The sequence below is a fragment of the Atractosteus spatula genome, chromosome 2, assembly GCF_055471065.1.
Source record: "Atractosteus spatula isolate fAtrSpa1 chromosome 2, fAtrSpa1.hap1, whole genome shotgun sequence".
Classification (NCBI taxonomy): Eukaryota; Metazoa; Chordata; class Actinopteri; order Semionotiformes; family Lepisosteidae; genus Atractosteus; species Atractosteus spatula.
Window position 1 is genome coordinate 63,439,489 of NC_142707.1, and position 25,575 is coordinate 63,465,063.

General features: G+C 35.5%; 1 protein-coding gene across 3 annotated transcripts in view; it reads right to left on the reverse strand.

Annotated features, from left to right (window-relative positions):
- Positions 1-25,575, reverse strand: part of pxdn (peroxidasin) — a 93,022-nt gene that overhangs the window by 31,064 nt on the left and 36,383 nt on the right. For all 3 annotated transcript variants that reach the window (XM_088909622.1, XM_088909623.1, XM_088909624.1), the window contains exons 3-11: positions 24,418-24,489; positions 17,863-17,934; positions 13,654-13,725; positions 8,307-8,378; positions 6,567-6,736; positions 4,007-4,124; positions 3,545-3,714; positions 2,519-2,791; positions 1,457-1,573 (exon numbers count right to left, since the gene is read on the reverse strand). In XM_088909622.1, coding sequence (XP_088765748.1) covers positions 1,457-1,573; positions 2,519-2,791; positions 3,545-3,714; positions 4,007-4,124; positions 6,567-6,736; positions 8,307-8,378; positions 13,654-13,725; positions 17,863-17,934; positions 24,418-24,489 — 1,136 coding nt within the window. The remainder of the gene's footprint in view (positions 1-1,456; positions 1,574-2,518; positions 2,792-3,544; positions 3,715-4,006; positions 4,125-6,566; positions 6,737-8,306; positions 8,379-13,653; positions 13,726-17,862; positions 17,935-24,417; positions 24,490-25,575) is intronic.

The window sequence follows — 25,575 nt, forward strand, 5'->3', positions numbered from 1 at the left end:
GTTGAAAGCAAAAAAAACAAAACAAAAAGTAGATTACACAAATTACAGGAAAAAAAGAAAAATCATATTTTTGCTGTTAAATATCTAAATTAACTTAGGTACATAAAATTACCTTAATGAGCCACACAATTAGTTGAGTGGTCTCTTTCCGCATACAATAATAGTGGTTCACATGATTTCAAAATAAATACACCTATCTTTTTATGGTCCCTCAGTCAAGTAGTGATTTTCAAGAAAAGATTAAACCAAAGACTAAGGATCTTTCAAGACATCCCATGGATAGTTATATAAAAACATTTCAAAGACACTTGCTTAATAAGACGATCACCAAGAAGTGGAAAGCACCCAGACGATAAACAAACAGGCTGTCCCTCCAATTATTCTGAGCCACTGAGCAATGAGGGAACTGGTTAAGGGTGCCATTATAAGGCCTAAAGCAACTTTGAAAGAATTACAGAGTTCAGTGGCAGAGATGGGATAACATTTCCATGGATCTACAATGTTCTAGTCACTCCAGCAAAGGGGAACAGAAACAAAGTCATGTGAAATCCTGCACGGGGTTTGTAAACAAGTACCTGAGTGATCCTGTAAAACATGTGGCAAAAGGTTTTGTGGTTAGAGAAGACAAAACTGGAACTTTTGGGATAATGCAAAATATTATTTCTGATGCTTGCTCAGATTGATGGGAACATAGATGGGGCAAAGTACTGCCAAATCTTAGAGGGAAATCTGTGAAAACTGTGACAAAAACCCAAAGAACTAGGTCAACGCTACACTGGAGTGGCTTAGGAATAAGAAAGCGATGGCCTTAAGTGGCCCAGTCAAATGTGTGACTTGAAAATCTTTGAAAAACTGCTAACCATTAGAGATGCCCTAGTAACCTGAGAGAGCTCGAGCAAATGTGACAAGAATGGTGAGAAACTGCACCAAGCCAGTGCACAAACTTGTAGAGACTTACCCAAAAAGATAGGCAGCTATAATTGCTGCCAGAAGTGCTTTCATAAAACATTATATTCTCTGATCGGAATACTTATACAATCAATATATTTGTTGAATCTATGTGTTAATAATTTAGCTTACCTTTACAATTCATCATTTTCAGAAGTCATATTTTGAATAAAATATTTATTGTATAAAATGTGTCTTTTTGTAATTTCTCAAAATTAAAAAAAAACAGAGGAAGGGTCTGAGTACTTCACAAGGCCCCGAATGTGACTTATCATTTCTTCAGGTATTGTATCTGACTTTGTTAAGACTTGGGAGCAAAGATAAAGCAGCACTTTGGAGTACAGGTTAGGGGTAAAAAAAAAAACAGAATAAAACAATAGAATTTCAAAACATATGTATTGGCACCAGAGAATAACAGGAGCTTGGCTTTCAGCAAGCATTGCAAAAGTCCATTTCAACAAATATCAATTGGCACATGAACTTAAACACTTAAAATAATATTTCGTACCTCCTTTCGTCCAGGCAATGACTGGCTGGGGATTTCCTTGTGCTGCGCAGACAAAGTCCACAGTGTGCCCTTCCAACACAGTCTGGTCTTGAGGTGTTACAGTAAATTGAGGTATGGCTGAAAATGCACCAAAACAAAAAGAACTAAATGACTAATTTGTGTTTTTTAAAACAGAGAAACTGAAAAAAAAATACTGCAAGAAAACTCTTGATCCTGAAAAATAAAAACACTTTTAGAAAGTATTAGATAGATGAGTTCATTTTTATTTGTAATTCTCACATTTTTGGGAAGATTGTAAATTAGTGGTTAAGTCATTTCATTGACATCCACAATGTTTACTGTAAAGCTAAGCATGAAATTTGAAGTCTTTGGCAGAGAAGACTGTTTGAATTGGGTGGCACACAATGTTTTATTTTCAGTTCCATTAGGACTGACGTGTATGGTGGGTTAATGCAACACTGTGGAACTCCTCGAAACCTTTTCTCAAGAAAAGTGAAGCCAAACATCAGAGCTGCAGGACAAGTTAACGTGATTCAATACTACAGGGGACTTACACTGACTCTACACGTTAAGGATTATCCCAGAGGGTAAAAAATATTTTCAGGCTGCATGTGTGCTGAAGGGGCTGGAATGTGCAGTTACAATGGGTATCGCTTTTTTAAATGAAATTGTGGTTTATGGCTGTGAAAGCAAACTAAGAAGAGTAAGCTCACCAGGTTATAACACATGATTGCCTGAGGTTCATCAGGACAAAGTAACGATTTGAACGAAATCAGCACCTAAAAGAAAATGATGCAGCCTAGAGGTTAAGAGCTGAACATCTGAACAACTGTGGCTCAGGTTCTACGCTAAGGTCAAAGACAAGGCAAGACGCCTGGTGCTGCTCCTGCATAAATCCTTCTGCTGTGCAGAATAAATATAACCACAAGACTATAAGCCCCTTCCATCTTAAATAAAATGGGCTATTTAAAAATCTGGTATGGCTGCCCTCCAATGATGGTTTTCTTCTAGTTACACAACACTAAACTTGACAGTTCCAAGCAGATCTACCTTATCCTTTACCTTGTACTATGATTTGGGCTGTGGCATGAATGGTGTCAACATTATTGCTTGCAAAACACGTGTACTGTCCCGCGTCGGCCTGATTGACGTTTTGTATGTAGAGGCCTCCAGAAGAGGTGATAGCGATGCGGGAGTCTGTGGGCAGCGGTGTCCTGTCCCCTTTCGTCCACGAGATGCGCGGATGAGGCTGCCCTGTGGCGCTGCATTCCAGGGTCACACTCTCCCCCACCAGCACCTCAGTGTTCTGGGGCTGGATGACGAAACTTGGCCGTGCTGGGAGAAAAAAAAAAAGCATATTTTTTAAAAGACATCTTAATTTGCACTGGTATCATGTTACTGAGGTAAACGAACACTTCCCTAACAAAATACAGACCAAAAAGAACTTCTGCTAGAAAGCACCCATGAGCATCCTATTTGGTTCCACCCATCCACACCTTTTCTAACCGCTTTTTCCAATTCAGGGTCGCGGGGAAGCGGGAGCCTGTTCCCAGCAAGCAACAGGCACAAGGTAGGATACACGCAGTCCATTGCAGGGCACAGACACAGACATTTACACACTCACACCAGGGCCAATTTTCCCAGGAGTCAATTAAGGTACCAGTATGTCTTGTGGGAGGAAACCGGAGCACCTGGAGGAAACCCACGCAACCACAGGGAGATAGGACCCCAGTGCTGCAATGCAGCAATGTTAACCACTGTGCCACCGTTCTGCTCCCATGTGTTCTAGTTCTATATAATTCTTTTAATCTGATCAATCCATAGAATTGATATGAGTTTATTGAGTTGACAAATATTATTTACTCCTTAGATTCAGCCTCAAGCCCTCAAGCACCCATTAAAAATAAAGCAATCATCTAGCTTTGCACTCTAAAAAAGCTGCCAACAGCTGCAGAAACCAATTTAACATTCTGTTATGAAAAGTGTTTTCCACAAGGTGAATTGCCTCTGAGACCACATCTAGATATATGCTGAAATATGGATGTTTCCCATGAATAAACTATGAGATGGACATTTATGCAAACTCACATGGTGCCCCAAAGTATCGAAGAGTGACCTGTGAAGTTTTCACCTCTCCTGCCACATTTTTAGCCATGCACTGGTAAACTCCCTGATCTGTCTCCCGGGTGTCCTGGATCATCAGAGTACCATCTTCAAGTAAATTCAGACGAGAATCATCCCTCATGTCCAATTCATTGCTAAAAGAAAAAGAAAAATATGTCAGCAAAAAATGGCCAAGTTAGTCATTATAAAAATATAGGTACACTATTAAGTTATCTAGGAGATGGCATGAAAGGCATAAATTACATTTGGAAGCTGCAAGGTATAATGAAAATGAACTGCAGTTACTGCTGACTGCTAAATTGGGGTTTACACCACCAGAAATATCAAACTAAAAATCTTTATTTGAAAATAACATAATAAAAATGTAAAACTGTTTTGCCAAACAACATTCTGAAGTGAGAATATGTACTGATATGAAAGTCTTACTTATTCCTTAGCCAGATAATTTCCGGTTTAGGGTTTCCTTCTGCTCTGCAGGTGAAGTACACAGTGTTTCCTGAGGTAACGTCAACATCTTGGGGCTCTGAAGTAATTCTTGGTATCTCTGAGTAACAGGGTGTAAAAGATTTAGCATGCAGTGCACACTTGCATGTACATGGAATTATCAAACAGCTGCTGGCATCTTGAAAATTTCTCCTTAACAGCCCAGTCAACTGGAAAGGTTTCAGCCCAAAAGCAGATATAACTACCAAAAAGGCATTGGCAGCAAGAAATAATGTCTGGGCACCAAACCAAGCAGACTTAGATTGGTGACATGGAGTTTAGCCTGGTTTATAAAACTGTTGGCAGCAAGAATAATGATCCCTTCTATATATAAAACAAAAGTTCTCTGTCTAGGTGTGCATTATCAGCAGCCCTATGGTTGAGAAAAAGAAAAATAATGAGTTAAGTGTCACAAACTACAGATGCCTAAAGAAAAAGGTAAAAAAAATAAATCCCTTCTTGCTGTTATACAGAGCTGTCAACATAACCCTTTGAATAACAACGCATGCTACCATACAAAAATCATCATAGGTAAGATAATCGCAATATCCTACAGAAAATAGGAAAATGTCTTTGTGAAAAGCAATTAACATTAGCAATTAACAAAAAATTATCACTTTCATAAATGTTGCCTATATATATATTAATCCATATATTCTCATTAAATGCTCCAACATAAAACACAACACTTTTTAAAACACGAACCCAGTGTGCTGGCTTTTTTATCATATTCAGCAAAACTGATCCATTCAAGAGACATAAAAGCAAATTAAAATAGGGCAACAGAAAACTGAGCTAAAATAGAAAAAACGGTCAAGAATCTGATAAGAAAATTGAATGTTAAGTGTTGAGGAGATCATTTATCTGGGGAATGCCTAGAATGAAAATGTACAAGAAATTTCTGTTCTCCTATGGTCAAGGCTTGTTTTAAGTGACTTTAAGAAAGGATTTATATAAAGCAACTTCTATCAACAAACTTCTGGAATACTACAGCAGTAGCGTTATCCTTCAATGCTTTTTACAGACAACTTTTTAAACACTCAATATTTTGTTGGTTTTAGAAAATCCTCTTCACCCCCCCCCCCCCAATAAAAAAAAACATTTTCTAAAAGTTCATATATGGCATTATCCTACACACCAAGCTTGTGGTTCAGGTTGGTTATAATAACAAGAGTGTTACATGTTTTTGTCAGTGTTGCTCGACCAGAGCCCTAATAAAACATCCCACATTCCACCACAAACCAAAGCTTAACACTCCAAAAAAATTCCAGTATGTGGCATGGTATGAATTAAAAAACAAATCCACCAAAAAATCAAAAGCAGGTTATGTGTAACAGAAAATGCATATCAAGTATCAGTTATACTGGCATCAGCAGAAATATGCATCTTATATTACTCATACAATCTTCTTAGAAAACTGCTGTCTCCTTAGTGTAGCATCCTTAATATAATTTAAAAGAAATGGCTGCATTTTATCTTTCCATTCATTGTAAAAAAAATTAAACTATTTAGTGATCTTCAGGGTTATGACATACGTACTTCATAAATAAGTCTGGTCTTATTTACTCAAAACCATAAACCAAAAAGAAGGTCAGGTATTAAGATTAGATGCTTATAAAGAGATTTTGCAAGGCATATTAGAAATATGACCTGCTTCCTGCCTCACAACAATAAACAAAATATTATGTATTTAGAAACGAAAAAACTGGCCCCCGTTTTGATATGAACATTAAGTGATTCATGTGAAAACATTCAGCTTGTAACAGAATTGATGACATTATACATTTGGCTGTCTTGATAAGGGACATTGGAGAAAAGCCAAAGTAAGCCCCAGACACAGTAAGCAGAAAACAGAGTTAAAGAATTCAACGCATCACATTAACACATAACACCCAATAATAGTAATTGTGAAGGAGACGGAACAATTTACCTTTGACTTTACCCGGCTAGTTTGATAGACTCAGAAAGAATGCCCCACAACAAAGGAGTGCTGCATTATTAGCAGCGATGTAATGGGATACACTGGAGCACAGTCTGTGTTTAAACCTGGTGTTTACAAAAGTCTGAGATTTTCTCCTGAACCTGAGCAACTAAGCTTCTTTTTCAAAAGGGCCATGTAACTTGAACTATGCATCAAGAAGCTGAAACATAATATATTATCTGTGGCACCGATTAACTAAATATCTAATTAGACTGCAGTATAAGCATAAAAGTGTGAGTGTAAATGTCAGGAATTTACTGTATATGTCCATACCTGATGTGTCATGACAATAAAGCCAGCTTTAACAACTGTAAATGTCAGATAAACACACTAAAATTCCTGTTACAAGGGACTTGAAGAAACCCTGAATGACAACTCAACCTGTTTTCAAAAGCCATTTCTCTGCCCATCAGCTTGTCATTGCTTTTGTCAGTTTCTTTAAAAAAACAGCGATGTTCAGTGTAACTGACATGGATTCCAGTGAAAGGTTGACTAAACTGGGGTCCTTTGTGTAGCACTCACCGCAGTTGAGCTCCTCAGCTGTGAGAGTGGCGACAGACCTTCCCTGCAGTCTGCTGGGATACTCACAAGTAGCAGCGGCCTGTGCATTTCCAGACTCTGCGTACTGCTTCAGCAAATCAGCCAACCAGAGGAGCTCGCAGTCGCAGTTCAGAGTATTGGAATCTAAACGTCTGAACAGGAAAACAAATGGAAAAACGACACCTGGTAACCCTTGAGGGTTCATGGAAGAATGCACTGGGCAATTAAAAGTTTGGTGTTGACAAATTGCAGAAATATCTTAAGACGTCCTTTGTGATACCTGGTACCTCAACATACTACTTTTCCTGTAACAGTTTGTAAAAATATCGTAGGTGGCTGTTGTGGTAATTGCTGATTTCACCAGATAATACATTAAGATAGTAAACCATCCTGAGCCATTTGCCTTCTTGCTCACACAATTTGTGCTTCACATACATGCATGGATCCTGAAATGTTTTGAGTTTAACCGTGTATCTAAAATTTCTAAGCTCCATGGAACAAATCTATAGCAACATGTACTATATCTATCAGGTGAGTAACATCTGTGCATCATATTTGAAGAAGGCTAGACTGTGGAAATGTTGTAATTTTGCTTTGTTTGCACTTTTTAGCATGGAATTAACATTACATATAAGTGCTTTAATTTGCTCATTGTGATGAGGAGTTTTCTTGAATGATTACATTTTATCCTTAGATCCTTAAATCTTTAGCCCTTGGCTACATGCTTTTATAAACATTTCTAGCTGAGAAGATCATATAATAGTACTGATCACAGGGGTTTCAAAGTCACTTACAGATCACAGAAGGTTAACATAAAGACCTCAAGTTTGAGTTTACAGGTCACTGACAGTTCCTTAAAAGTAAGGACAGAATTTCAGACTAAAATATCACTTTTAATACTGACAAGAACTACAGGCATTTAGTTACCTACATTTCAAACCAATTTTGGAAATATAATTCAGAAAGCATTTTCCAATTTCATCAACCAAGTTTAATTTCACAATATGAAATGTGAACTAAAGTTCATTGCCAAGCAACACTTAAAGTTGCAAGCCAAGAGAACCTGAACTTGAACTTTATTGCCATACTGTATGTAACCGGTACTGGTACAATGGAATTCTTACTTACAGAAAGTCTCTCGATTGTAAAACAAGTGTAAAAAACAAAACAAAGTGCAAACAGTGCATCAAGACAAGGAGAATTAACTCTATTAAGCTACACAATCTAAATTATTCATATTATACATGCTTCAGATTTGTCAAAGTTAACACAAAGGCTTATAAAATTATCAGTTAATTCAAGTCAAAGCTATGCTGCTTCCTACTCTTCTGCGTACTTGTTTCTCAAAGCAGAAGAGCCTGCAGTCATTATTATATCAGAGAAAAAAGCAATCCCCGCAAATATGGAAATGGTCCCACTCTTGAGAGATAAATGAAGGTCTCTTTAGACTTGGCCTTAAAATAAGTGAACTAAATATAGCACCAGCACAGGCCTTTCTTTAAAATTGTGTCGTATAATATTGTGTAATTCAGTTGTATTTCCAGGCAAAAATGATAGATAAATCTTACATCCAGCAAGCATCTTCTTTTTCCCCCTGGATGCTTTTAGTGTTTTAAGGCCAATTATGCAGAATCTTCTTGAATACAATATCACAAATTATATAAGGTGTCATTAGTTTATACACTGAATAATATGAAAACAAAAACAAAAAGTATTACTTACAGCCTCTTCATGGCCTGCAAATGTGAGAATGTCCCCAGTACTAAATGTGTTATTCTGTTGTTGTGCAAAAATCTGTAAAGAAAAAAAAAACAATACTACAATGGTAGTACACAAAGAAACAGTTCTGCAACTCATTTCTGAATATAATAAAATAAACCCCAAATACACCACAGTGCAAAATGTTGGTGCACCACTTTCAGCTGGGATTTCCAAACACTCATATAATTACACAAACGTTTCAGACTTTTTTTTGCAGTATCTCAATAGATTAAATTACTTCTGACAGAATTCTGAATTCACCATGTCTGTCTTTTTCAGGTTGAAAAAAGTGCACCGAGGACTATATATGGACATTTCACACATGCGGCAGAGCTTAAATATACCATTAAAAACAAATACATTCAACAAAAATCAGCTGTTTACATCACAAATGTAGTGGCTCTAATTAGTGTTTACAGACTGAAAGCTCATTTATCAAGGAAACCAAATTAATTTTTAACAATAAATGTGGTTATTTTATTAATGAGGTAATGATCATTTTACAATTTTATCGTGCAATAGGTGCAACAATACAGTGTAAGAGGAAGAGAAGATGGTCAGTTTTATTATAATTGTCTTGCCAAGAAAGCAGCTGTATACGGTCTTCTTGTAGTGCTATGAAACATGGCAATGAGCCAAAATACTTGATGGAAGATTCAATTAATTCCACCTGCTCTGCAAAATCCATATACTTATCTTTCTCAGCTGGCACAGGTGGAAGGCATTGAGTTCTCAATACAACACTTACTTTCACTCAGATCACACTAAGAGCTCAAATGTTTGAGATGGGGGTTTCATAGAGTCTATTTGAAGGTCATCTCCATCGTGTGGAACCAAAGATCTAAACACAGTCATGAGCAATGTCCCATATGATGGGAAAAGGGAATGTGAGTGTCCACAAATTTCCACAAGGAATACAGTGGGAAGAAATGTTGACACCATTGGACTACAATGGGAAAATATACACCTAACTGGAATGGACACAAAAAGGTAACAATGTGCAATCTTGCATATGGTGGACTAAGTATGACCAAAATGGGAAAACTAATCCATAGCTATTCATAGTCAATATGACACACAGAAGGCTTTTTATCAAATATAATAGAACACATGAACGGTAACAAGCAAAAGGAGGCCATTTGGCCCTTCAGGGCTGTTTGGATCACATCTAGCCACTTCTTGAAGAAACCCAAATTATCAGCTTCATTCACAAGGTTGGGGAACTTATTCCATACCCCCACAACCCTTTGATTAAAGAAGTGCCTTCTGTTGTCAGTTTTAAATCCACTTCAGCTCAGTTTCCACTTGTGGCCTCTGGTTTGTGCTTCAGTGTTCATTTTGATGAAGTCCCCTGGGTTGACTTTGTCAATGCCTTTGATGATTTTGAATATTTGAATCAGATCTTCTCATAGTCTTTTCTGTTCAGGACTAAAAAAAGTTCAGTTCTATCAGCCTGTAAGTGCAGGACATTCTTTCACATCCCAGAATGTATCTGGTTGCTCTTCCTGAGCTGGATTTCTGAGCAGAAATATCTTTTTTGTAACATGGTGACTAAAATTGCACAGGATATTCTAAATAAGGCCTTTCTAGAGTGCTAAACAATTTTGACACAAAATTCCTTGATATACATTCTACACTCCTGACTGTATAGCCTAATATTTTGTGTGTCTTTTTTATAGCTTCCCCATACTGTCTGGAAGCTGCAAATAATGTGTCAACATACTGTATACACCCAAGTCTTTTTCATAAGTAGCTTCTTCAAGATCAGCATTTCCCATTTTGTATTTATAGTTTGTTTTGACATCCTGCATGTAAAACCCTGTACTTGTCTAAATTAAACATCATCTGCCAGGTGCTTGCCCGGTCTTGAAGTTTATCTTCATCTTTTTGAATTTCATCTGCTTCTTCTACAGTGTTAGCTAATCCTGCTAATTTGGTATCATCTGCAATCATGACTAGTTTCCTGACTTTGTTGGGCTGCCTGAGGCAAGCTGTCAACTTCTTCCTTAGTGAATCAGCCATCATCGAGAAGTTTACCATTGTTGTTTTGGGTACACTTACTCGATCCAAGTAAACCTGACCATTTCATTTTTTACTTTCTTTCTTAGCCTAATATGCTCTTTAACCTGTGATTGCAATTAATTGTAATTTTCTTTAATTGGGTCCTGTTGTTTTAAAGTATTCTATAAAGTGCTATATTTTCCCTTATACTTTCTAAAATGATTTGTTTAACCATTTGGGGTACTGTTTACTTTCAGTTTTTCAGTTGCTAACTCTTCAGATATTCAAGCAGGCCCTTTTAAAAATGCTGCCATTTTTCCTCTGATAACATATCCATCTAAGTTCATTCTACTTCATTTAAACTGTTTCTTTCATTTGTAGCGTAAATGTTCCTGGTCTTCTTTGTGGATCCTTGTTTCAAGACGACATAGTTGTCTACTTTGTTCAGATGTCATATGATTAATATTTGTGGTTTTTCACTTTTGCCTTGGGCTGGAAGCATTCCTTAAAAATAATAGTTGCAGTGTTCTGAACCATTTCTCCTTCTGTAGTACGGCTGACAGTAGTTGTAGTCACATTCGGGGTTTTCTGGTCAGCAATGGAGGTGTCCTGGCCTTGAACTCTCACATCTGAGTTGAGGTCTTGGAGTGGAACAAAGCTGTTTGGTGATGTGATGCTAGGTAGGTTGGTGAAATGTATTTAATTTCAACACCTGGGACCAGCTTCTCTCGTTTTTTTTCTCCATGTTTCTCTGCCAATCCAGGGTGCACACTTCCTTGAATGGTTTTCTCATTTCCTCAGTCCCTTGGAGCACATTCAGTTCTTTAAGTTCCTTCTCCAGTGCATTATCCTTTTCATTCAGTATCTGGATTTTGTGGCAGTTACCACAGATGCAGTCTGGTTGTTGGAGCCCTTCCAGGATGCAGTATACAAGCTGCAAATGACTGGTTTTTAAAAGCATGTTTTGAAGTTTTGTGAATGTATACTATACCTGATGTAGAGAGTGTGTTTTTCTGGAGATGAGGAACAGCTGTGCTTTTCCTCTGCAGCTGTTTAAATACTGACAGCCTTACTGCCTGCAATTAACACCTCTTCTTGAGACAATGTGACCCTTCAACTACATTCTTACCGTCATCGATGAGTGTGGCCTGCATTCACACGTCCCCTACAGCTTTAAAACTCTTACAATGCAATTTAATTATTCCTTAATGGTCCATACTCCACTGTATGCTATTTATTCCTTAATTTTTAGATTTAAATTAAATTTAGTCATCCCTCATACTTACCTAAGGATCCCTAAAGATCTCAAAAGTGATTTTCACAGAAAGGGGGGAAATCCACTTAATTGCTGGGCAGCACCTACCTAGCTGAAGCAAAGCAGCCATTGTGTGCCAGTAGTCTCAACACACAGCAGTTGAGGATGAAAAATAAGAAATGACTTTGCCAATTGAATTAACAGGTCACTTCAGGTCACACTATACAAATCCAAAGTAGAATTTACTCTTTTAAAATACGCCTCTTTTCACTCTTTTGAAAACTGCCATGGGGTATTTAATAAACAAGTGGCCAAGACCTCGGTTTAAAGCCTTATCTGAAAGACTACAACACCATTTCCCTGGCAAACATACCAGGACACCGGTTTTGAAAATGTGGTTTAGTGGGAAGAACATCATGCACTGGCCCAACACTTGCAGCAGCAAGAAATATTTCCTTGGGGTTTTCTCATCCCAGTACTGACCAGGCCCAGTCTTGTTTTGCTCCCGAGATCTAGCAGAATGAGGCTGTAACATGGCAACGATGCTGCCACTGGCAACATTCATAATTGCCTAGAGATTTACACACCTGAAGAAGGCTCATTGTTTTTCTTTCCTTTACATTTCAGCATGGAAAGAACCTTCACCCTGTTCCTTTGCAGCCTACTCATACTGATGCAGCTCCCTATTTAAACCTCTATATAGATTAATGTTAATGTTTCTTATTGCATTTCAGTTTTCTGTAAAAAAATGTCTAGTTTCTGTTCATGGTACATTTTCGTGCTTTGTAAAATTTAAAAGATTACAGTCTATGCATAATAGTATTACTATGCATAATCAATCTTACAGTAATGTAAGTCAGGACAGGAATGTCAGATGGGAGAGTTTATAGGCTCCTTTTCTGTTGTGGGTACTGATCTGTATCCCCGGAGAGCTGGTAGCCTCAAACACTTACATTTAGTTTTATCGTTGGACTGTAGGAGAAAAAAAAGCTACTCTGAAGCCCGGCAATAGGGTTGGGTATTCTAAACATCCTGGCACATTAATGGTTACAAATTTAGATTTGTATGCTTTCAACAAATGGCAGACAGAAATTCCATTTGTGTTTTTACGTTTTCAGTTCAGCATTACATTAAAACAGATTTGCTATAGCTCTAATACCAGACCAAGATGTTAGCAGGGAATAGCCTCCCTACAGGAGTTGTCCGGCAGGAAAGAGGAGAAACTGAAAATTACTTTCAGTATAGAACTGTGAGAGAATAAGCTTACAAGTTATTTTGAGCCATGTTTTTATAATGAGGTTATACACTTGGATCTGTGAACTTATGAAACCACACCTGCAGAAGCAAATCATCCATTTGGGAGCTAAAAGTAACTGCATTGTATTGAGGTTCACGTTTTGGAAGTCCTTGGATTCTAGAAACTATCCAGTGTAGGCCCATAATCACATTCATAGGAAATCTATTTTGTTCCAAATCCTAACATCTGGTTCATTTATGGAAGGTTGCCGATTGGACAAGTATTTAACTGTTTATTTTAACATGCTAGAGCAGGACAATAGTAGGTAGAAAAGTAGCTGAATAAAGTGTTCCAATTAGTCATAAAGAAGCTCCGCTACTGCAGTTTATAACACAGCTGATCAGTAAGGAACAAAGACATAAATAAGGGTAGGGAATAGATTCCTAATTTCTTCTCACTCAATTCCTAATTTCTTTGCTTTACGAATATGTTGCCATCCATTATTTGACAACCTTGCTGTCTTTAAATAAGTTTGAAAGTTCATACAAATGGTATCTGAGTAATTAAAAAGGGCTATTTTTAAAAATGCCAACAAAATTGAGAAATATCTCTCTCCACCCCCACAAACTCCTCGACTATGCTGTATTACTATGAACTGTCATTACTCAAAATTAAAACAAAATCTAATAAGCTTTTCCAGTAATAAACTAGCCGTTTTGAAACATGCTGTTTTTTCTTAAAAGCTGGAGAATGAAATGTTAGTTCACCACGTAATGTAAGTGAGTGCCCAAACGTATAGAACATGAAATACTCACAGTCGTTCAAGCTTTGGAAGGTGAGTAAATGATTCTGGCTCCAAGGTTTCTATCTGGTTGAAGTGCAGGTACCTGTAAGAGACCAAGAGCATCAAGTCTCCAGATCCATGTGCAGTCTGAAAGCAGAGTACATGTATGTCTTTCTTATAGATTACAGAACTGCATTTTTTAGCTTAGTTTATTGAATGAATAAATCGCCTGTTATAAAACTTTAAATCTGCAGCATCATGTAAATGACAGTAATTAATTTTCAAATGTGTCCTAGCTGTTTTGGCTTAAAGCCATTTAAGTTATTACTCTTGGCATCCTGTTTCCACTGACAGACTTTAATTTGGAAAAAAAAAACATTTCCCCCAGCGATATGTAAAGGAAGAGAAATGTGGGGGTTAATTGTAAATTAAGCACAAACTTAGCCAAATCAATTATCTCCTGTGGCTTTAACAGAAGAATTCCAGAAAGTGTGGTTTTCATGCACGGAAAGAAATGACGATGAAGTAATCTTACTAGGAATTCCATGGTTGACATGAGACATTTGTTTAAAAATAGATGTTAGGTAAGCATAAAAAGGCTGAAATATAAATTCCATGTGATTGGTTAACTAACACTTTGCTTAAATGGTCCAACCTGTATTGTTTCTCAAATATCAGAGATAAAGGAGTATGCTGTTACTAGTGATTAGTGTTTGGGTTGTTTTATTTCAGTTCTTATTAATTACAAAACAAAAAGTATTTTTTTAATAAATACTTTAAACCACACTAAGTTTAAAGTAAGTCAGAACATGGATATTCCCACAGTACTGCTCTAAAAATAATTTATTTTTAAACTACAAATACATTACATAAAAAAGACATGAAAAGGAGAAAAAATGACTTGAGAAAACACTGAATAATATAACTTTTTAGTAGACAACATATAGTAAACAACACATCTTCTACACCTTCTCAAAAAGATTTGTTTAAAAAAATGTAGGTGTTCCAAATAAAATGTTTACTATATAATGCTATGCCGAGATACTAAGATTTGCGCACTAAAATTTCACTTATAAATCATCCTTTACATACCACTTAGTGGTATGTAATTTAGGGTGCATGATAGATCTGTAAATACTATATATTAAAATGTAATATACTATACATTAAAAGAGATTTGTAGAACCTTCCTATCGCTCACATTGTTTTATCCTGTGACAATATTCAGACCACATGGGAATACATTATATATTGTCAAAAAATAATAAAATGACAATATTAGATCAACTAGAATCTACTAAAAGGCACAGGAACTGTAATACGTTGAGATTTGTAAACCACAAGTGCCAAAACTGGAAATGTACAATTTAATACTCTAATACATTATAACACTAATATAGTACTTGTAATAATAATCTAACAACTACATACGATTTGGCATGTAGTTTACAGTCAAAATGTTCTAATTTCATAACATTCAGGTTAAGAACTAAATTAATACACAGCAGTGGTATTCAATATTTTGAGTGCATTGGAACTACTGACAATTCTTTTGAATGCAAATATGTAAATATGTAACTATACTACAGGTCCAAAATTGTTGACTATTGAGCTAGAAAAGTAACACATCCACTGTCCTAAAAGAAAACTCAACAATGATTCAGTCCCTTTACTATATTTGTCATAGCACAAGTCAAAATGTTTAATAGTGCATTAAGAAAGATAGCGAATGAGACGAGACCATTTTTTTGTTTTGTTTTAGCAGCTAATTGATCTGTGGGTCTCATCCAGCCATTTCATGATGGTATGAGTATTAACATAAGGTATGGGTAACCTTGTTCTATACTCCAACAACCCTTTGTGTAAAGAAGCCCCACCTGTCCTCAGAATCATTGAATGTTTTTTATCAAAATAAAACTCCCCATTTAAGGAAGACCAAGAAAGCAATTTCATGCAGCTACACTACAGATGCTCTAAACTTGCAGGGAATCAAGAACATTAGACAGTAAGGAATTGGGAGACAAGTTGTGCTCTTAGCATTTCTCCTTACAGTATGTGTCAGAAAAGGAGGATGTTTTTTATCAATAAAGGGACATAGTGGATACCCTGCTCAAAGATGAAGGACTCAGTTATTGAAACAATTCAGTTACTGCAACACAGCCCAAACTGTCAACATTCAACAACAACAGAAGTTGCTGATGCAGAAACCTGATTAATTACATCCAATAACATGGCTGCAGAACCAAAGATTTCCTTAAGACACTGTCACTAAGAAAAACAACGGGGGAGTAATAGCACAAATGCAGACTACATTTTTCAGAGTAGCAAAATATTTTCCCTCCTTGCACGTTATTATTACATCAGTGACTGATAAGGGTGTAGAATTAATATCTTGTCTGCCAAAATGTGAGTGGTCATAAAATTAAAGACTAAGCCGAAAAAATGATCTTTTTCATGGAGGTTTTGTTAAGTGTTTCAAATAGCATGCTGTAAAACAAAATGTTGGGGTTTATTTTATTCACAAAACATAAATCTGTGGTTAGCAATTTAAAATTGGTTATTGTTATTCAGTTAGAACTTCTCTTGCTGTAAGATCTGATAAAAACAATATTGCAGTACATTTTCATATTAAAATGTTCCTAGTTGATCTGGTTGACAGTACATATAGACTTTTATTTAATCATTAATTTCCAGTTCATATAGTATCTACATGAGTGACTGTGCACAATCAATCTGTTCAAATTTGCAGATATTTAATTTAATTACCTCTACAGACTAAAACATGGTTGTTTAGTATTTTCCAGGAGACTTTGCATATTTCTACCATCTTCTAGGTCATCACAACCATAAATATCACACTATGTCTTGAAGGACCAGTTTCTCTGCAAGATTCAAATCAATTCAGAGAACTGTATCCCAGTTCTTCAGATACAGAGATCAAGAATACCCACAGACACACTCTACTTTCAGGATCAGGTTTGGACAGTCCTGATTTTTAAATTGTACAAGAGAAGTGTTCTTTATCAACAAGGGTAAACTAATTATACTACTGTAACTCTGCTCATCAAGAGAAGAGTATAAATGACTGTTTATTGACTCTACATTATATGAAGTAGTTCAGGTGGGTAGCTGTGTCAGCATGCGTAGGCTGTAAAGGAACAAGTAATAAGTTTATTCCATGCTGAAAAGAGAAGAAAGAAAACACCAGGTGTGAACCTGAAGAAGGCTTCACGGCCGAAATAGTTGTGTTTTCTTTCTTCTCTTTTCAGCATAGAATAAGCCTATTACTTGTTCCTCTATATTACAGTATATGTCCTTAATATAAAAAACACTACTCGATCTTTGTTACCCATTATCTACCACTAACAGAATGTTGTAACTATAAATAAAGAATGACTTCTGATGTGCAAATTCAATCATAAAAACTAAATACTAATTTAAAAAGTTATATATTGATCTTAGACATGCTAAACTTAGAGTAAATTGATTCTATATTGCTATGGTGCTTAAATTAATAGTATTCAGTATGGTACTTTGCTGTTAATTGGAATGAAATTTCTTGTACATGTTAAAAAGCATATTCTATCAGAACCCAAACATTTCAGAGATGTACCATACTGTAAAAAAAAATAATTATGCAAATCTTTAAGAAACCACATCATCTACAGACGAATAAAATGCAGAATGTTCGATGTTAACTCCAATGAAGCTAAGTTGTCCAGAAACCCAAATTAATGCACAATTGGTTCCACAGAGAATATTAAGAGCAAGGCTACATATTTTGCTTTTTTATACAAAACAATGTAGTTAATTTGCAGTTCCAATGTAATGCATGCAATACTGTAACATAATCAAGAATAAACAATTACAATTGAAAAGAGTAAATTAAACATTTAAGTTAGAACATTACTCCATCTTTTAAAAAGTTTAAATATCAATCAACGATAGTAAATAGATAGTATAGAATATTGAACAGGGAGAAGAGAGAACAATTGTCAAGTGGAGAATATTTATTAAAAATGCTTGAAATGCTTACATGTAGGTAACTACTTGAATGTCTTTTAACTTGCCTGAGATGCACTCAAATCCTTAGGCTAATATCTTCTTATGCAGGACATGCAAGTAATATTCATGTTTACATACAGGGTTGCATACAAGTCATGCAGAACTCCAACATGAAGAGATAACAAGTCACGCAGAGGGAAGGAAAGGATTAGAGGAGTCAGGAGAAGTCACTTACAGTTGTTCTAGAGAGACAAGTCCCTTAAATGCTTGTCTGTCAATTGATTGGATTTCATTCTTGTACAAATAGCTGAAACAAGAAATAATCAGTAATATTAGTAAACACACAGGAGGTCAATTTGGAGGGATATTGTATTACTTTAGGAACACAGCGGTTTAAAAAAATTCAGGGGTTACACATCTTTTAATGTTCTTGAAATAAAACTGCACCATTTGTTAAAGTGTTTTATTGTTTCTGTTGTTTCCCATTTTGGGCAGTCAATTAAACTGGAAAGAAGAGGTTTGATGTTCAGAGAAAAAATAAATTTGCAGATTCAATTTGTCTAATGGATACTGCAGTTCATATAACAGAAGTTGTTCAGTTTTGCAAAAAAAATACATGGGAACATTCTATGCATCCCATTTCCATATTTATCCAAATAGTAGGGCACACAAATGGTACTTTAAACCAAATGCCAGACAAACATGGATCCAAAGTTCAAAATGAAGTTGTCAAAATTCAAGCCATATTTTTCAGAAATATACTTCATCATAAAAAGCCTAAACTAACAGCAAAGATAATCTAAAGAGAGACGACATCATTTTTTTAAAGGTGCACAAACAAGACTTTGTTTACTGAAAGTAGAAAAAGTGCACTTAAAAGAAATCTAAAATGAAATCTAAAAAGAATCTAGTGTAATCTAAAACTTAACTTATCGGAGATTGTCCTTGCTGAGTTTATTAAGTTTGCAATATCAATTGTCGTTAAAAGATTATATGTATCGACTCATTCTTTCCAACCATTTTATTTCTTGCTCTTGGCAATGAAAGGCTAAAATTCCACTATACAATTTAATAGCTTTTTAGTATGGATACTTCCAGCTCAGAATTTAACTTAGTTAAGAAAGGCTTTTCCCTTTGAATGGTTATATGAATATTAGTCCCTTACTCAAGAACAAGTCAATAATAACCAACTAAAAACATTTACTATTTGGGATTGTACTATTGTTTGTACTGTTATGAGTACTTTAAATGCACACTTATGAACTTCAGCCACTGGTACAAAACACTGAACATCTTAGCTAATATTCACAGTCAAGCATACATCTTTCTTACAACCCTAAGACAATAAGGCTTTGTTGTTTCACAAAAGACTAAGAACCTTAGGACAGGCTTCATACAGTAGTCAGGAATATTCTGAGCTGTAGATATTGACTGTTCTTTTGTTTCTCTTTAAACTGGCTGTCTGGCTCAATTCTACCCCCCTCCCCCAAATTCACCACCCCTCTTGTTTAAGATCGGGTCACTTTATACTTCCCATTGGGATACTGATCTGTGGGAAGTGAGAGAACAGAATATTAATAAGTCATTTCCTTGGCACTTGTGAGGTCGTAAAGTGTCAAGACATGAGGAAATCTCTTTTACATCCCATTAAAACAGATTGATCTGTCCCTTTGACCCAGGCTTTTACAGCCTTTAAAGCGTTTCTAACAAAAGGGCTTTTAGAAATTCAGTCAGCAATTCCATTGCACGCATCACACATAAGGTGGCCAGAGCTGTTGGACATGACCTTCCCTTTAATCCCACCAGTTTTTAAGATTATCTTCCACAAAAAATATATATATGTTCCTTATACATTCGTTACCTACATCATTTTCAGCGTCTTATAAATTCCTATTACTGCACACTGAAGGGTTTTATATGACACTCAATAAGTTAGACTCTATACAGGTAGCAAGACAGGATGTCTGATTGGGCTTGTGACAAAAAACAGAAAAATCAAGTGAAAAAAATCTTTGGGTTTTAATATACTCCATTCAAACACATTACTATGATGTTTCACATACTGTAGTTATTTAGCCATTAGGAATTTTCACTTTTAAAACTAAACCTGGAAAATGAAAACAAAATGTTTTGCCCATGCCAGGTGTAACGAGTAAACAAATTGTACTTTTTTACTGTTTTAAAGTTAAATATGATACAGAGTCTAGAATAAGACTAAGCAACAAATCTTCTAGGAATACAAAGTGGGCATCCACAAGATCATCAAGACAATAAAGGAAATAAAACAGCTGACAGTAGTTCCCACATTTTAGGATGGAACTTTATCATAAAACTCTGAGGAGCTTTATTTATGATTGCAAAAACAATCAAAATTAATCCTTGTTATGCACCAAAACAAGGACAATAACTTTAAGGAGCTATGAAATGCAAATAAAAACTAGACCTAAATAAGAGAAACGGTTTCATATTTTCTGCCTTTGTAACACAGATCTCTATGGAAAGCAACAACACTGATGACAAAGAACAGGACCAGAACAAAGGCCAAAAAGAGCAATGCACAAACTAAACATTTCAGACACACTTAGATAAACTCAGACAGAACTCATATTCCACAGCTGAGAGGAGCTGGTTTACACACAGATCATGAGTCATAAGAAAGAAACTGCAAAGCCTCAAAATGAACCTTTTTTTAGCAACATCAATGAGTCGCACAGCAAATGCTTCCTTTGTTTCACAATGTTGTTTGTAGCTATTGTGCAGTTTACTTCCTACAATGATTTCTGAACAGAAATCACAGGTGCAAACCGTGCATACTATTGTCGATACTGTTGACTAAAATGAGATACAAGGTTTATTTTTTGGCTTATTTCTTTGCTTCTGCAGTACAGGATGTAGACCACAAACATCCAAGTACTACTCCATTCAGGAGTCTGCAAGTCCATGCTTACTGAAGGAGGCAATTAAGGTGGAATAGATTCCATTAAACAGCTAAGAAGAGCATAAGGACACAAGAAATGCTGCAAATGACAGGAGGCTACCTGGTCAATCCCTTGGCTGCTGAGAATCCCATCCAGTTATTTGACAAACTAGCTGGAGAGCTTGTTGCAGACTCCCACAGAACTTTCTCAAAAAAAAGTATCCCAGGTTCTCAGTTTCACGATGTGCTTCCCAATAATTTTCATTTGTGTCCTCTAGATTGTGTAGATGACCACATCACCTGAGGATCTGGTTAAATGTAAACTGACATTTAATCTACATAACATGATTAATATCATTAATTAATGACATAGATCACTTAAACCATTATTGATATCACTACCTGTTCGAAACATTGCACATCCCTCAAGGTCAGATTTATGTTTACAAATCTTCTAAAATATATGAAGCATTTAACTTCATTCATTACCTATTCAAACTGGGTACTCTGAACTCTCATCCAATGAAGAACATTAATTCAGAATTATACAGCATACTGAGTTGTGTATTGATTGTGTTTGGATTAAAAATAAATAAGTTAAAACATGCTACATCAATTAATTTAGTTTGAACATAGACATGTCTGCATCATCAAGATATTCAGATTTATACAGAAACTAATGTAAACATATTCACATTTATACAGAAACTATTTAATGTAATGAAAACATTTTTGATATAGACTATTTTGAGGCTCATACATATTCAGTCAACACACGATAAAATGAAGTATTTTAGCTGACACCACGCAAGAAATGTCTTGTTGTTTGATCAGATTGTTCATAAGCTACATCATTTGAACCTCGCTTATGTTTTGGACTCAGATGACGTTTGTGTTGTGTAATGGACAGCTCTTTTGTAATGTACTGTAATTAAACTACGTATTAACCGGCCATTTATTAATTATAACCCTAAAATAACATTGTGAAGGTATGGAAATATCCAGTCTTTTTGAGACGCTAGATGGTAGCCATAACCTGCAATTATAAGAATTAATATGTTTCACTCTATAAATTGTGTTACATTAATATATGAATAAAACATAAGAACACTAGAAACATTATGACATAAAATTATTTAGCATTATGAACTGTATATATTGATACTAAGAAACCTGGCTTTTCTATGTTTAAGAGGTGAGAATGTGTTGTGTCAGTGTGTGAGTCACAAAGGAACAAAATGTTAATTCCATGCTGAAAAATAAAAAAGAAAAGCACATACAGCAAAAACAAGCCATCAGTTGTGAAAAAATGTTTTTTTTCTTTACTGTTTTCAGTCAGGAATTAACTTCCACTTGTTCCTTTAAATGGGTGAGTTCAATAACATTACATAACTGTGTCCTTCAGTGACATGGAAATAGAAGCTCGGTATAATTTGTGATATTGGTAATTAAAACACATTGTTCATTAATTCATATTTTTCTACCTGTGCTAAGTCACAAAAAATGTGATTTTATATGTAAATATCAATCAAAAGAATGGTGGCAAGGATGGTATAAAAATATGAACCTATAAACTGTACTACTGTGTGCTTTATTAATGGAGTTACAGTACATCCTAATGTGCCCTTCAAAGAAATTTAAATACAAAGCACCTCTATTTATGGCAGCATGCTTAAGTCAGATGTCAGAGTTCCAACAACACAAGTATCATTTCACCCAGCCAACATGAGCCACATCCCAAGCATAATTTCTGTTTTTTTTACCTTAACTGCATAAATTATTGAATCACTGCTCCTAAAGCTTATTGATATAGAACAGCAATTACAAACATAAGAGAATAAAAAGTGATGTAATGAGTTATAAATACTAGGGATTTATGGGAAGAATTTTACTAAAATACAATGGACAAAAGAAGAATCAGCATACTGTATACGGTAGTGTCAAGCATTATAAAAATAAAGAGAACAGGGGACATTTTCTCCTATCAATGTAATTGAAATACACCTCCCTGTTTGCAATAATACCTGTATATAGGGCTGGGCGATATGGCCAAAAACATTATCACGATAAAAATTTTCATATCAGTCGATATTGATAATTATCACGATAAATGTCAAATCATTATTTCTTTCAAGTTTAAAGGCAGATTTTTTCTCCTGAGTGAAAGTTGAAGAAACCAGACAGTTAATTGGTAAATTAAACAACTCTTTGAGCTGGTCGTTGGCAGCACTACATTTGCTTCAGTGTCGCTCATTTCTCCACTCTAACTACAATCCTCTCAGCCACCACCGTGTGGGTAAACAACACCACGTTAGCTGCCCGGTCTGCAACCGCACGTGCACTCGTGCAGTATTTTGTGCGCATACGCACATCATGCGCAAAGTATAAACATATATATCGAACATTTATCGAACTTTTGTTAAAATTATATCGAGGAAAATTATATCGCGATAATTATCGTTATCGAATTATCGCCTAGCATATATATACCTGTATATACTAAAGGCATCGTCACAGACATTTAATAGTCCAATACCATCCGTTAGTGCTCTATTCAGTTGGGTTATGGTTTATCATTCCTTCATTCCATCCAGTTTAATATTTAAGTTTATTCCTGCAGTGTGTACAGTCATTAAATGTCAAAAACGCAAGATTTAAGCCAAATGTCTCCTTCCGCAGTGAATGACAAAGATGGGTGAAATTACATTTTTCACGCCAGGTGGTCAAGTAGTTAAATTACAGGAGCATCAGAAACTTCTCATTTCAAGCCCCAGATCTGCCAAAAAGTGTAAGACATGTAGTAGACTGTAGGTGACTCTGCAGTAACAACTGCACACACTAGTCTCTGAAACCCTTTTGAAAAAAAAACTGCCAGTCAAATTATGATACCGTAATTTGATATTATGATCCTCCTGTCTGTGCATTATTAATCCAACCCTGAAGATTTATTTCAACAGCTACCGTATGTTGTACTGCAGGCACCCTACTCCCACCAATCTACCAAACAGTTCTCACAGTTTTATCTTGAGTTAATTAACATCACGGTGTGCGCCCACAACATTCTTCTAGACTGTGCTTTTGACTAGGCATCTTGACGTTTTTCTGCAAGTTCTCATAACACAGCTCTTCATATCATAACAGTTTTGATAAAGTGTCTACGCTGTTTCCTCTGATGAGATAAGATATGTTGGGGAACTGATTGTTAGTTAAAAATAAGGGCTAACATACCCTTTCAAAACAATTTCCAATGCAGTACCACATGCTGTAAGTTAAGTCAAGGTTTGTTTGTAAATTAACATAATAGTCCACGTCATATAATACACTAAATACCTTAAGGAAAATTAGCTGTTGGTAAAGGCTTGTTTTTAAAAACAACGATGACCCTAAATACACTGCCAGAACAACTAAATTGCTTAAATCAGAAAAAAACATCCTCATAATCTGGTTTCAGCTTGCAGATATTAATGTAACCTCTGGATACTACTACTAAAATATTGAATGATAAGCTTGACAGAATGGAGAAAGAGGAGCACCACCAACCTACAGTACAGTACAGTATGCTCCAGAGGACCAATAAAAATGAAATGGCAAAAAACTGTAACTGAAGGTGAGTGACAGAATGTCCTGAGTATATGCAATGTAAAAGATGTGCAGTAAAATAAAAATAAAGATCTTCTGGTGCATTTTCTTCAGAGAAATCAGATCAGTTATCTTGTAAATGTACAATTTATGTTGTTTCTTCCTTTCTGAATTTCACTTCAGTAAGATTACAGAGGTACAGTATATGCATAAAAAGAATTTTAAGAATGTCAATGTATGGCTTGCATTTCACTTTAAACAGAAAAGAAAAACAAGTTAGTCCTGCACACTCACAGATATTTAAGGTTTTCCAGATCTTCAAACGCAGCTCTTGGAATTCTTCTTATATGATTATTATTCAACAGCCTATAAAATAAGGAGAAACGAATCAGCAAAACACTTTCACAAGCTCTGTAAAGCACTCTTAAAATACTGCACAATATTTTCATATTAAATGACTGTCAGAACAAGGAAAATAGGAAAGAATGCATATTGTAAAACACAAACACAGATTACAATCTCACAGTTATTATTATGTCTCAGTAAAATAACATGCCATTATCCATCATAAGAGGAAAAAAAAATAAAACACTACCATGTAAGATTTTTTTTTTCCTGGAAAACAAAATATGACAAACATGAGCAAAGAGACAGGAAACTACAAAAAGTTGCCAGTGTTGCCAGTGACTTATCCAGGATTTTTTATACTATTTTAGCATTTACCAGAAAAAGGAAAGAACTTCTTTTAATATTAAAAAAGGGATTAACATATGCTGCTCTGAAGTGCTAGCTTTAAAAATGCACACCAAAGTTGTGTGACACCAAGAGTGTTGGTGTCATACTGTATGATGCAAAGATTGTTATCAATGGAGTGACTTATTTTAAGTAGTCAGGAGCATTGGCTGGTATATTGGGAAAATCAAATAACTGTGTAAATGAGAACTAGAGGCAGATATAATACACTGTAGGTTAACTAATAAAATGCCTAAGATAAACAATCATCAAAAATTCAAAATATGAATTAATAATAAAGACAAGTCTACTTATAAGTAAAATATACCTAAATTGCTATAAAAATCACCTTAGTCACCAACAACCAACAAAAAGTTATAATGATCGTGAACAGTGGCAATAACATCAGACAAGTCAAGATTTTAATAAAAAAAGCTAACAAAATGCTGTGGTGAATTCAGGTTAGGAGGTAGAGATGTGATGAGGCCAGACCTAGCATGAACAAATAAGGTGTGGTGAGATGAACTAAAGCTTTCTTGTTAATTAGGATAAAAGCACTGCCAAAAATAGATACATCTTCTAGAAACACTTGTGCATTAAAGCTTGAAATATAAGACAATACTGAGCATTACAGGCAACATAAATACATGTGTATACATGTACTATTTCTGAAGTAGAAGCCTTCTTCAAAACCTTTATACTTACAATAGTTCAGAATAT